The 15047-nt window shown below is 36.9% G+C and overlaps 1 protein-coding gene across 1 annotated transcript; it reads left to right on the top strand.

Moving 5' to 3' along the window:
• The first annotated feature begins 269 nt into the window (after positions 1–269).
• On the top strand, positions 270–14896 carry LOC140141637 (uncharacterized). The gene is made up of 6 exons (XM_072163548.1): positions 270–437; positions 4568–4637; positions 10137–10218; positions 12762–12917; positions 14499–14578; positions 14856–14896. Exons 1-6 carry the CDS (start codon positions 375–377, stop codon positions 14894–14896), a joined length of 492 nt encoding a protein of 163 aa, XP_072019649.1. The 5' UTR covers positions 270–374.
• Positions 14897–15047: the final 151 nt, after the last annotated feature.

Genomic DNA, 15047 nt, shown 5'->3' with positions numbered 1-15047 from the left:
GATATCCACCAGTTATATCCACCAATAATATCCCTACACCCCGCCCTACACCGATGGAAATAGACTAAATTTTGCCCGAAGTTGTCCACCAACATCGAAGCTATCCAATGATTGCTTGAATGTCACCACCAACAAGACAAGAGGACCCGCCCACACGCTTGATTGACTGGCTAAACCATAGAACTTCACAAATTGGTTCAGAGCACACCACTGTTACAAATAAAAGTGACACGCACAAGTGTAACCGTCGCAGTTGGGACTTTCTTCTTCTCAAGTTCAGAAATCACAACTTTCGGATTATAATATCACCTTCACTGGTTGACTGAAAGAATAGTCAGGCGTAACTCTTCTGACATTCACCGGGAACATTCATCATGCGTGTGTTTGGATGTTTGCTGTTAGCTTGCCTTGCCATTGGGGCCTATGGAGCTGCATTGGTAAGATTACTCAATGTTTTTTGTTTGAACCTGTGTATGTTAGAGGTTTCAAAATATAGGCCTGTGGTTTCCTTTGGGTAGCAAGTCAAATATATATTGAATTTTAAGTTTTTGATCCATGAAGTTCTTATTATCATTTACTATTTATTTAGCAACAGATGCTAGAAGCATAGTTTTAGTTTTATTAGTAGCTCACCAGCGGGAGGTGGTGTTTCTTTCACTGCCGGCCCCCCACCTCGAGGGAGTCTTGATTATAACAGGACCGGAATCCCCAAGACAGGTGGCAATCAATTGATGATCCTGCTGGTGAAAGCACAAGACAATTTCCATCTGGTCTTTGTGTATATTTAACCAACTATGCCCTAAAATAATGGTCTGCTAGTAGTTTAACCGAAACTCGTGTATTAATGTCAACCTCTATTTAAGGTTGGTCTTAACTCTGGAATTATGAAAACTTTTGGGCGTCATAACTGCTAAATTGGTGGTATAAAAGTGTACATATTTAGAAATGCAAAGACTTAAAAAATTCATCTGTGAGGTCAAATTCATGAATTTGGGCCAAAATGGCTCTTCAACTTTGTCAATACTGCTGTTAATATTTTTTTTTAATTTCAAAAATAACAATTTCAATGACTTATGCTTACAATTTATGCACAACTTTTTTCGTTAGAATCACTGAATTTAGTATCTTCGGATATCACATAACATCGCCAGTGATCTTGAGTTTTATTTCCCATTTCATGTTCATGTCACATTTTGGTTTGTGTATGATTTGTGTGATTGTACTCTTTCTTTGCTTTGATACAAAAATGTATTTGCTTTGTTATTTCGTATGTTGGGATCTTTGTTTCATTGGTTTTTACAATGGCTTCCAAGATTTCGAGAATTTGGTTATTCTTAAATTCTGTATTAATGCATTAAGTTCATTATGCATTTCTTTATTATTGATTTGTCTTGTTGACTTTTTAATCACCATATAATGAGAATTAATAATGACAGTGTTTTGTTTGAAGTTGTTGGTGTATTTGTTTGTCTGATTATTTTTTACCTGGTGTTTCGTAGTTTTCTAGTACTCATGTTTCAGTTTCAATATGATACCATTATGGTCACAGGTTTTAATGTTCTAGTGTTCCAGTTCCAATTGTGTTGTAAATTAAAATACAATCAGCAACTTAGTGGAGATCAGCGGCGTAGCTGGGATTTTTTTCCAGGGGGGGGGGGGGGCAAGCCTGTATGAGGCGGGGCCCAAATCTACCAAATTTCCCTGCACTAGGGGGGGGCAGGGGGCGGGGGGCCAAATAGACAATTTTGCCAGGCTTATTGATAATAATCATAAAATATTGCATATCGTATGGCTTCCCCATCTCTCTGCCCCTCCTCTCTCTCTCTCCTCTCTTTTTTTCTCTTTCTCCCTCCTTTTTCCTCTTTTTTCCTTGCACTAGCGGGCGGGGGGCCAAATAGGCAATTTTGCCAGGGGGGCAATTGCCCCCCTGCCCCCCCCCCCCGGCAGCTACGCCACTGGTGGAGATGGCCTACCCTTAAAAGGGATTGTGCTCAATGGCGCAATTGAGGGCAAATAGTGTTTTTATTTTCAATTTAAATATGCACTATGTTGAGTTTCAAATGTCCAATTTCAAAGAGTTCTACAGAATAGCACTTTAACAGGATCGACGCCTGTGAGAATGGTTCTAATTCGGAACGAATTAATGTTAGATCGAGTCTGATTAGGCCTAAAAAATGTTTGATTGGCGTAACATAAAAAAATTATAGTAGGTCGGTTGGCATTCTTTTTTTTTCAAATTATTTTTATTTTTTACACACATAATTTAAGCTGTAGGCCCCTAAATTGCGTATGATAAAGGCTGTGGAACTTTTCTGTTTCTTTTTTTTTTTTTTAGTTTTTAAATTTTGTTTGAAAAAAGAGGAAAAAAGTCTATGTTCGGGCATATTATTAGTGTCGGTCGGGTTACGCCCATCATTTTTAAGCCTTATTCACAAAGTTCATCCTTTGGGATTATGTATCGCATTCAAAGATTGATCTTGAAAATGTGTCTAAGAAATTGTAGTTGTCTTGTATCAGAGCAGTAGATAAAACCAGGGCCGGATTTACTTTTATGGGGGCCCCGGGCCAGGCCAAAGTTCGAGGCCCTCAACCTCACCGTGAGGAAGGCATATGCACTCACTGAGTGGCTAAGTTTGGCTTACAAATACACGAAATAGGGACAGCTATTATACTACCCTACCTTGACAAAAGGAAGTAATGGACATTTCTTTTTCAAAATGCTTTTGATGATTTAAATTAGGTCTAAATACAACCATGGAAGAAGAATAGAGCACGAAGTGCGATGGAATTGCAACTCCGTTCGTCGATGTGAGGTCAGCGATCGTCACGCTTGCAACATGTGGACGTAGATGGCAGCAGCATTTTTCTTTAATTAGCATAAGTCTCCACAGCACTACGCATATTTTTTTTACGTAGCTTTTAGTACTATCGTGGTGGCACCAGCATTTTTCTTTACTTTTCCAATATGGCGCCGCCCATGAATCAATTTGGTGCCTGTTGGCGACGCCATCGGACGCCATTTAAGCGCAGAGTAATTACAGGCTGAGTCAAAAAGAAGTAAACTCATGTTTGAGGGGCTGTAACTCGAGATCTGCAAGGAATCTGCTAAAAATAAAAATACCCCTGGAAAGAGCAAACTCTACACGTCTAAATAAAAACATGAATTGTTGCAATTGCTCACAGCAAAATAAAGTTATACTCATTTGAATACAACCACCCATTTTTGTAGCTGCACACGGCTGATTGATTTTCATCCATTTCAATTTCGACGAATCAGCAAAGTGCTAACAATATTTATTGTTGAAAAGACAACCTTTGCTTTTAATTAATATTCAACAAAGTCCATGACGGTACTATAGTTTGTAGGGGTACCAATTCAAGTCTTTACGAACGATCTGGCAGAAGCTTGATTGGAGAATGTTGGGTAAAGAATTGAATTGGGCTGATCTTTTGTCTTGCTGTAACGCATGTCTAACTCTAGCAATTTTCACTTGTGATCTAGCAGTTCGTGGTCTGCCTGAAGCTTCCGGCTGTCTGTTCCTTAGTTTCCCATGCACATTGAGCTTGTTCACATTCTTATATACTGCTCCCTTACATGAAACCCGGTTAGCTGTAGGAAATTGGAGACGAAAAAGACGATGAACTTCAGTGGGACTCTTAGTTTCATGATACTTCGTCGACAGAAATGTGCGCTCCCTTGCGGTAAACTGTGGTGCCATGTTGTCATTTGGCAGGTTCTATTATAATGTAGTGGAATGAGGTAAATTTCATATTAAAAAGAGCCCTTTAACATGTAGGAATTATTGATCGAAACCACACCTCCCACATAACTTTATTTGCATTTGAATATCGCGCCTTACCAATCAATATAATAGGTATACTTGGGAAGTGAAACTGTGTGCAGCTACAAAAATGGGTGGTTGTATTCAAATGAGTATAACTTGAGTTTGCTCTGAGCAATTGCAACAATTCTTTTTTTTTTAATTAGACGTGTAGAATTTGCTCTTTCTAGTGGTGTTTTCATTTTTAGCAGATTCCTTACAGATCTCGAGTTACAGCCCCTCAAACATGAGTTTACTTCTTTTTGACTCAGCCTGTACACAGGGAAAGCCGACGCTGTCGCCACCTTTTTGTATTGCGCTAGTATATTAGTTGCAACGGCCTGATACAACTATCTTCCTGCTATATGAAAAACATATGGCTGAGTCATGTATAAATTAAGACCTGAGCAAAAAGACCGTCCACTTGGCCCCGCAAAATGTATACACTAAAGTTACGTATAGTTTCGTATAGTTTGGTAATGTTTTATACATGTTCAGGGGCCAACACAAATCGTTCACAACCTTTCATGATGTTTTCACCCTGGAACATGTATTTAACATTATAAAATCATAAGAAACTGTACGGTATGTAACTTTAGTATACGTGTTGAGGGGCCAAGTGGACTTATGGTCTTCTTGCGCTCAGGTCTTCAAATGATGATGATGATTGTGATGCATGATTTCTCATGTTTAGTTAATTATTGTGTTATATAATCAGCATTTGCGTTTTGTTCATATTTCTACAGGATAACTTGGAGAAGCTTGAGCGGCGCCTTTTGGTAGATCTTCTTGAAGCAAGAAGTGGAGGTGATTCAGGTAATTGTTGTTCTTCTTTTTATTTTATTTACATTTTTTTTTTTTACTCTTTTACATAAAATGTTCAAGTTTTGAGATATGTCCAATACCAGGCTTGTTTGTATGATCATGAAAATGTACAATTCTGTTTTTTATTTTTTCAACTTTTAGGGCGAGTTTTCCGACAGGAGTCTTGGTAATCTTTAGTCTTAAGGTGGCCTTGTGCTAGCCTAGCCCGCTCTCGAAGCCCGAGTTTTAACTCTATCGCCGGATTTCTTAAGCGCAAATTCAGCCTAGTCTTAGTGGCCTTACAGGCTTAACGCTTGACAACCTCTCCCTTTCTACCAGCGACTTAATTGTATATGTTTGTGGAGGTAGATGTACATAAGCTGTTGTCCTTCACGGTTTACCGTACTAACAAGATTGTCGTCTCATTATCGCAATGTTCCCAGCGCAAAGCCTACAATCAACGAAAGTAATAGTTGGCACACCTTGACAATATGTTGGAACTCTTCATTGCCGCGGGGGGCCTTTAGAACGTTCCAATGAGTCAATTAGGGCCCAAATTTACGCTAGAGTGAACACGATAAAGCGGTAGATATCGGTAGGTCGTGGGTTCGATTCCCATGGCATGTCGGTACATTCCCTTCAGAGTCTGATTCGATTTTAATATACTTCAATAAAGATAAACATATAGAATGAGGCTAGTGTTGCGTCAGATCTTTGGAACTGTCGGAATTCTAGAATTCTGACGGGTATCAAAAAATATAATAAATAATTTTGTAACATCGGGTGCATGCGATTTTCTTAATCAAAGTTTAAATATATATTCTGAAGGAAAAAAAACCCCAATTTAATAGTTGCACTAGGTGTATTGAGCTACCGATCGGGGAGACCTATTAGTAACTAGAGTTGCAGGAGGGGTGGTGGAGGGGGCTCCCTAGCAATCATGTTCCCCCTAGTACCGTACGGAACAAATTGAAACGGGTATAAGAACCACATAAAAGTGAACTACTGCCGCCTACAGTTAGGGGAAGTGAAAGTATACTGGAATTTAGACACTTTTTTTGTATGTTATTAAAATATTTTTGATATTGTTGAATGAGTAAACTTGAACAAAAGAATGAATGAAACAAACAAAATATAAAAATAAATGATTTCGTTCGTTGTTTTAAACATTCTGTATTATGAACGAATGTTGAACATGTTTTAAAACGCTTCTGATCAGTGTGTGTCTTTGCAGGGGTACCAGCGTAAACCAATAACATAACCTCAAAACGAAAATGTCCACCACAACCCCTAGCAAAAAAGTAACCTTAATTTTGGACTAGAATAGTGACAATTGAAAACTGTTTTGCACTTCGCGCCATTCATTACTAATTGACACTGATAGTATTGTCACAATTCTGGAAATGTTAATGAAATGGCCAACATTTGACAGTAAGAACATTGTCAAAATGATAGAATTTTTAAAATTCATAATAATTTGACAGTGAGAACATTGTCACAATTCTTGAACTTTTAAGGAAGTGGTATGAACGTTTGGACAGTATTTATTGTGGGACATTAGAGCACATCAGACATATCGAATTGCATTCTGAATACGAAGAATGGCCTTCTGATATCAAATAATTTTGATTTTTTGAAATTCGCAATGTAATACACATTTTATGGCAAATCATTAAAAATTGATATTTTTGATATTTAACAGTACTCGAAGCAAACTTTATAAATCTACCTAAAGTGTATGTAGGTGGGATGAAAAGCCGACGATCAATTGAAAATTTTGACCTTTCGTATTGAAGATATGGATTTTTTTCCCAAAACACCAAAAAAAATTAGGTCTTTTTGGGAAAAAATCCATATCTTCAATATGAAAGGTCAACATTTTCAATTGATCGTCGGCTTTTCCTCCCAGCTACATACACTTTAAGACTATATCATTAAATTTATAAAATTTACTTTGAGGACTGTTATATCTCCAAAATGTGAAAAATATCAAATTTTAATAATTTGTCATAAAATTTGTATTATATCGTGAATTTCATAAAATGAAAATTATTTGATATCAGAAAGACATTCTTCGTATTCAGAATGCAATTCGATAGGTCTGATGTGCTCTCATGTCCCACAAACAATACTGTCGAAACGCTCGAAACGCTCAAAACGCTCATTCCAGTTCCCTTAATAAGATTCCTAATATTTGCAATGGAATATTGTCAGATTTCTGGAATTTTGATAGAATTAGATAAAGAAGAAGCCCAAAATGCGAGAATAAAAGTAACAATAAATAATGTAGTCGCTTATTTTAATAGTATTTAGACATTGTTCGCAATTTTTGACAAATTTTCAAACTTCCTTACATCCTACATAATTGTTATATACTGACATATATGGACCAATCAGCGTCCTTCTACACAAACCGCACGGATATCATTTCGTCCCTGTTTTGTGTCAAATGACGCGAATAGTCATCATTCAAAGATCGTAATTCAAGAATTCCTGTCAACAACTTGTCAACTCCAGAATTACGACAGGTGGCGTTGTCGCAATTCTAGAATTCCAGAATTTTAACAATTCCGAGTTTTTGACAAGCTACTTTAGAAACCTGGAATTGTTAAAATTCAAATACTCTGATGCAGCAGCTAAAAATATTAGAAAATAATTAAATTCAAATAACATTTGTTGTAATAAATGTGACCGTCCACGGCGAATGAGCCGTAAATTCCTTCCCCGTTCAATTTTGTTTTATTTCATGTTTAAAAAATAAACATCATAAACTTAAAAAAGGTATATCATTTGACTTCAAACGATATCCAGAAGCGAGGTTATGGTTTGTTAAACTTTGCTCCTTCAAGAAAATTATAGCTTTTTACGTTTTTATACGTGTCTCTTTTTCCACATTGCTGGCAATATATATCAAATAGTCATAATTGGCGGTCATTTCAAATCATCCCCAAGTCAACGAGGTTTAAGAAAGTTCTCTCATTGTTAATTGTTGGTTATGCATACCTGTACAAAATACAATGCCTGGTAACCCACCACTTGAACAGGATTTAGCAAAAGCAAACAAAGACCAGAGCTATTAAAAGTTCTATAGCCGGCCATCTAAGGTAGAAGCTTATTATCCACTTCAACAATAGGATTATTGATTAGTTTTTGAATATCAAAATAAGACGGAAGTCGGGCCAGCTTAAGTTATCGATGAATACGACCTTCGTACACATTTTACACCGTAACACAGAATACAATTTAGGGAATTTACGGCTCGTTTGTGCTGCCGGGTCACAAATAAGAGCAACACGTGCCAAACATGAAAATACAAATAAAATACAAGTAAACTTTATTATGTACATCAAGTATTCAGAACTTGAATATAGAAAAAATAATAAAGAAATTATTTATGTTGCCTTCAAATGTGTTCTATAAGACCACGTTTTATGTAAGATTTACAATAGGCATCAAACGTATCTTATAAACATTTTCCAAACATAAAAGAAACCATGTATTGCAGAGGTTTATTCTTAAGAATATTTGGTTCGTCATCTCTGACATCACTGGTTTTCCACAAAATGCTAGATTTTATTGACCACATTGAGCAAACAAATGAGATAAATCAGGTGGTGGTAGCATTGCATTCTCTAAATTCAGTAAATTTTCATCGTCAACCGTGTAATTGAATGGGATTATTTTGAAATTTTAAAACGCTTGAAATATCACAAACAAATTGGCCTATGTTAAGGGCTGGGGTATGAACGTTTGGACAGTATTTATTTTGGGACATTAGAGCACATCAGACATATCGAATTGCATTCTGAATACGAAGAATGTCATTCTGATATCAAATAATTTTGATTTTTGAAATTCGCAATTTAATACACATTTTATGGCAAATCATTAAAATTGATATTTTTGATATTTAACAGTACTTGAAGTAAACTTTATAAATCTGATGATTTATACTTAAAGTGTATGTAGGTGGGATGAAAAGCCGACGATCAATTAAAATTGTGACCTTTCGTATTGAAGATATGGATTTTTTCCCCAAAACACCAAAAAAAAAAAAGTCTTTTGGGGAAAAAATCCATATCTTCAATATGAAAGGTCAAAATTTTCAATTGACCGTCGGCTTTTTCCTCCCTGCTACATACACTATAAGAATATATCATTAGATTTATATAATTTACTTCGAGGACTGTTATATATCAAAAATTTGAAAAATATCAAATTTTTATAATTTGTCATAAAATTTGTATTATATTGTGATTTAAAAAATGAAAATTATTTGATATCAGAAAGACATGCTTCGTATTCAGAATGCAATTCGATAGGTCTGAGGTGCTCTCATGTCCCACAAAAAATACTGTCGAAACGCAATAAACGCTCATTTTGGATCCCTTAATAAATAATATAAATACATGCTAAAACCGTTGGGGTTCGATAATGAACATCATAAAACAAACCGAGTACATGGAAAATGCTATACGGCCGGGCGGTTTCACAAGTTGCCGGCTCTATCATGCCATTCGCCGCCTGAGATAAATGGAACAAACTTGCTGTTTGATTCCTGCGCCTATAAATGCGACTTTTATAGCTCGCTGATCGTTAACGCAGATGGAACATAACTAATATGAATAGCGACATAAAAATAGTTTATACGTCACTGATTCAATGATACACATGCACGAGACGTTCCAGTCATCACTCGATCGGGGATTTCCGGTTTTATCATTAAGAAAAACCCTTCAATTTAACTATATTTGTGACCCGGCAGCACAAACGAGCCGTAAATTCCCTAAATTGTATTCTGTGTTACGGTGTAAAATGTGTACGAAGGTCGTATTCATCGATAACTTAAGCTGGCCCGACTTCCGTCTTATTTTGATAGTCAAAAACTAATCAATAATCCTATTGTTGAAGTGGATAATAAGCTTCTACCTTAGATGGCCGGCTATAGAACTTTTAATAGCTCTGGTCTTTGTTTGCTTTTGCTAAATCCTGTTCAAGTGGTGGGTTACCAGGCATTGTATTTTGTACAGGTATGCATAACCAACAATTAACAATGAGAGAACTTTCTTAAACCTCGTTGACTTGGGGATGATTTGAAATGACCACCAATTATGACTATTTGATATATATTGCCAGCAATGTGGAAAAAGAGACACGTATAAAAACGTAAAAAGCTATAATTTTCTTGAAGGAGCAAAGTTTAACAAACCATAACCTCGCTTCTGGATATCGTTTGAAGTCAAATGATATACCTTTTTTAAGTTTATGATGTTTATTTTTTAAACATGAAATAAAACAAAATTGAACGGGGAAGGAATTTACGGCTCATTCGCCGTGGACGGTCACATTTACTATGCACAAAACAAAAATTATACAAAAAAAATCCAATTTTATTATACTGCAAAGACTAGAAATATAAGAATTAATATTGAGGGCGTCTCTGTGATGCAAATCACTTGCTATGTCTTTAACAAGATAAAACTAGCATAATAAATACTCATTTGTCAACAGGCCCACCACCGTGTGATGCTGACCATGTTGGGGAAGCACAAGACTGGCCTAAAGATTGTGATTCATCAGACCCATGCACATGGTAAGTGACAGAGTCACACAATAATGTTTGTGAAGATTTCATGATTATGTGTTAATCCAATGGCGACGACTAAATTGCGATATCGCATCCGCCAGCGCCTGCAGTATTCATAAAACCCATGAACATCGTAAGTGACAGAGTCACGCAATACAGGCTGTATTCATCAGACCCTTGCACATGGTAAGTGACAGAGTTACGCAATACAGGCTGTATTCATCAGACCCATGCACATGGTAAGTGGCAGAGTCAAGCAATACAGGCTGTATTCATCAGACCCATGCACATGGTAAGTGACAGAGTCACGCAATGCAAGATGTATTCATCAGACCCATGCACATGGTAAGTGACAGAGTCACGCAATACAGGTTGTATTCATCAGACGCATGCACATGGTAAGTGACAGAGTCACGCAATACAGGCTGTATTCATCAGACCCATATACATGGTAAGTGACAGAGTCACGCAATACAGGCTGTATTCATGAGACCCATGCACATGGTAAGTGACAGAGTCACGCAATACAGGCTGTATTAAACAGACCCATGCACATGGTAAGTGAGAGAGTCACGCAATACAAGATGTATTCATCAGACCCATGCACATGGTAAGTGACAGAGTCACGCAATACAGGCTGTATTCATCAGACCCATGTACATGGTAAGTGACAGAGTCACAAAATACAAGATGTATTCATCAGGCCCATGTACATGGTAAGTGACAGAGTCACACAATACAAGATGTATTCATCAGACCCATGCACATGGTAAGTGACAGAGTGACGCAAAACAGGCTGTATTCAACATACCCATGCACATGGCAAGTGACAGAGTCACACAATACAAGATGTATTCATCAGGCCCATGCACATGGTAAGTGACAGAGTCACGCAATACAGGCTGTATTCATCAGACCCATGCACATGGTAAGTGACAGAGTCACGCAATATAGGTTGTATTCATCAGACCCATGCACATGGTAAGTGACAGAGTCACGCAATACAGGATGTATTCATCAGACCCATACACATGGTAAGTAACAGAGTCACGCAATACAGGCTGTATTCATGAGACCCATGCACATGGTAAGTGACAGAGTCACGCAATACAGGCTGTATTCAACAGACCCATGCACATGGTAAGTGACAGAGTCACGCAATACAAGATGTATTCATCAGATACATGCACATGGTAAGTGACAGAGTCACGCAATACAGGTTGTATTCATCCGACGCATGCACATGGCAAGTGACAGAGTCACGCAATACAGGCTGTATTCATCAGAGCCATGCACATGGTAAGTGACAGAGTCACGCAATACAGGCTGTATTCATCAGACCCATATACATGGTAAGTGACAGAGTGACGCAATACAGGCTGTATTCATCAGACCCATGCACATGGCAAGTGACAGAGTCACGCAATACAGGCTGTATTCATCAGACCCATGCACATGGTAAGTGACAGAGTCACGCAATACAGGCTGTATTCATCAGATCAGAGAAGATGATAAAAGAGGAGGTCGCTCGCTGCCCACATCAAATAAATAATGTGTGCATCCGCCTATTGATGGAAACAATGATCTAATCCGATTGATCAACTAATACGATAAGTGGCTTTGCGAGTCACGACTGGCTAGCACTAAACGACGCATGCCCGGATATCAATTTGTTACGTCAGTTGACCGCGAAATATAATTTCTGTATTGTTTGGCATGACTGGCTGCTAAGTTTGACCCGAGATCCCTGTGAAAAAGACCCTCATTTTGGATCCAAATAACATTTTTGGACACGTTTGGACACAAAACGGGAGTATATGGAGAAACTGACACGAGTTTGAATTACTGATTACACTGGTTTTATGTTTCCGTAAACTGCCGCAAATATTCAAATAGTTATCATTTAAATTTATTTTCCTTTGACCTTATATTAATTTGACTGGAAAATTAATTATGCTTGACTTTCCATAACTTAACAATTTTTTGATTTTTTTAATGGGAGTTGCGATATATATGATGCTTTTTCACTCGTTTAAAAATCATGGTCACCCTGGTTAGTATTATTTTTGTTAACAAAAAAAGCATGATTTGACTGCAAAATTGGGACTTTAACGATGTACTTCCGTGTGTGGAATATTTTCTCCACTAGAGAGAACTACCAAATCAGACGAGCGTGTGGCGGATGAACAGATTACCACAAAGGAAGTTTCAAGTGGTGTTTTAAGTACCCCAAACAAAGAAAAGTGAATAGAGGTTAACTGTGGGTAATCGGATTATATGTTCGAGCGATCTCCTCTTTTCTCATCTTCTCTGATCAGATACATGTACATGGTAAGTGACATTGTCACGCAGTACAGGCTGTATTCATCAGACCCATGCACATGGTAAGTGATAGAGTCGCGCAATACAGGCTGTATTCATCAGACCCATGTACATGGCAAGTGACAGAGTCACACAATACAGGCTGTAGGCCTATTCATCAGACCCATGCACATGGTAAGTGACAGTGAAAAAAATAACAACATATTTGTTTAATATTTTTTTGTCAGTACATTTACATGTGTTGAAGATGGATCTGGGGGATATAAACACTCGGCGACTCCAATTAATGATGGCTATTGTCCTCCTGCACCATGTGACCTAAACCGTGACGGAGTTTCTGTCGAGTATCCTAAGGACTGTCAGAATACAGATACTTGTACATGGTAAGTGAAATTAAAGTTAATTAGCTCAATTTGTTTTATATATATTTACTTAAGCTTTTTATTTAGCTTTAAGGGATGGTGTATGAGCGTTTGGACAGTATTTTGTGGGACATGAGAGCACATCAGACATAACAAATTGCATTCTGAATACAGAGAATACCCTTCTGATATCAAATAGTTTAGATTTTTTGAAATTAACAATGTAATACATAATTTATGGCAAATGATTAAACATTTGTATTTTTGATATTTAACAGTCCTCGAAGTAAACTTTATGAATGTGATGATATGTACTTAAAGTGTATGTAGCTGGGATGAAAAGCCGACGATCAATTAGAATGTTGACTTTCGTACCCCCCAAGTTAATTTTTGGGAAAAAATGTATAATTGTCTTCAATATGATGATTTTATGCTGATATCTTTGCCGATAAGCCTGAGAATAATAATAATAATAATAATAATAATAATAATAATAATAATAATACCTTTTTATATAGCGCAATACATCAAGCGATCACAAAGTGCTTTACAGCAATAAAACACAAAGATATAAATGTACAAGATTTTTAGGATTACAATACTAAAAACAATATTTTAGAAGGCAAATATACACAAATAAATCAAATAAAAGACCTGAAACAAACCATATTGCAAGAGGGAAATGCATGAAGCATTGGAGAACAAATCGACAAATGCAATATATTGAGTGAAAAGTCAAAATCGATCCCAATGTGATAAAAAATAAAATAAAAACAACATATGTTACCCATCACATCAAAACAGACCACCTTGCGGCAGAAATGAAAATGGAGATTTAAACACTAGGATAAACTGCTGCTTTTTAGCTTGAAAATGACACCTTACTTGTTGAAATCAGATACAGTAAAAATGGTTTCGATGTGATGGGTAATATATGGCCTACCAAACAAACATTGCGACAAACTTAAAGCAATACCAGGCATATGGCATTATTGTCACGATCTCTTTGATTGTTTTTCTGAAAAACGAAATTGCAATTGTATAATTTTTGTTGGTACAGTCTGTATATTATATACAGTAAGGCAAATAATTAAGGTACCAGTTACGTTCACCCCCTGTATATCCTAAATAAAGGCAGATCTGTCATTATTGGAACCAACAGCCAATAGCTGCATCTTTTAGCTCGAATTTAAGACCTAAAGAAATAAAGACACGACGATTCAAAAACCCAAGGAAGATGCAAATGGAAAAGTTGCAGATTGCCACATTGCATGCCTTATTGATTTGTACACAAAGCGTTCGCGAACACGAAAAGTAGCGTCGTGCTTTCATTGATTAGCACGAAAAACTAGCGTCGTGCTTTCATTGATTAAAACACAAAAGTGCAACTTTTTTTTTCGTTTCTTCATTAGGTTTTGGATCACCGTTTCTTTCATTCTCAACCAATTTCAACAAATAAGGTCTTAAATCAGAGCTAAAGAGTACAGGCATCGGTTGCTTGTTTTAATTTGGACACATTTGTCATTATTTAGGATATACAGGAGTAAACACAACTTGTACCTGAATATTTTTTGCTTAATGTAATACGGTATTCCTTTTTAGCACACTTACTTGTGAAGACGACCTTACTGCATCTGGCGAAACTGAGTGGGACTGGACTGAAGATGGTGACGACTGTCCTAGTAAGTTTATCTTACGTCCAAATGCTGTAAAGAAAACCAATTTTCTTATCTCATGTTTGAAAGTCTTTACTCTGATCACGTCCCGAAACACATACCGCCATGATACCGGTACTATTTTATAGTGTATTATGACGTTTACAGTCGTTAAATGGCCGTAGGCCTATTGCATTTGTTGTATGAAGATGAAAGCAGTTTCTATGTTCTGTATAAATAATATAAACCTGACATTGTTAATTGGTTAGAGCTATTAAAACTTATTTTATATTTTCCTTTTCAGGTGATGACGATGACGATACGAGGGACGTGGTAAGACAATGAATTATATGGACCCAAACACTTCTCAGTACTTCCCATTTTACGCGTACGAAGTGTAGAGTACACTGATTTTCCAACAAGAGCCAGGAATTCGATACCCAAGTTGAAAGGTCTTGCCTGACTCGTTAATATCTACATCCTGTTGTGATTCCTA

Source organism: Amphiura filiformis, chromosome 19 (genome assembly GCF_039555335.1).
Source record: "Amphiura filiformis chromosome 19, Afil_fr2py, whole genome shotgun sequence".
Taxonomy (NCBI): Eukaryota; Metazoa; Echinodermata; class Ophiuroidea; order Amphilepidida; family Amphiuridae; genus Amphiura; species Amphiura filiformis.
The sequence above is the reverse complement of the archived record's forward strand: the minus strand, read 5'-3'. Positions and strand labels throughout refer to the sequence as shown.

Bases quoted from the DNA above. Each gene is read 5' to 3' on its own strand.
- LOC140141637 (XM_072163548.1), top strand. From the start codon at position 375: ATGCGTGTGTTTGGATGTTTGCTGTTAGCTTGCCTTGCCATTGGGGCC. The intron at 10,219-12,761 runs GTAAGTGACAGA...TTTTTTTGTCAG, and splicing joins TCATCAGACCCATGCACATG to TACATTTACATGTGTTGAAG. The intron at 12,918-14,498 runs GTAAGTGAAATT...ATTCCTTTTTAG, and splicing joins AATACAGATACTTGTACATG to CACACTTACTTGTGAAGACG.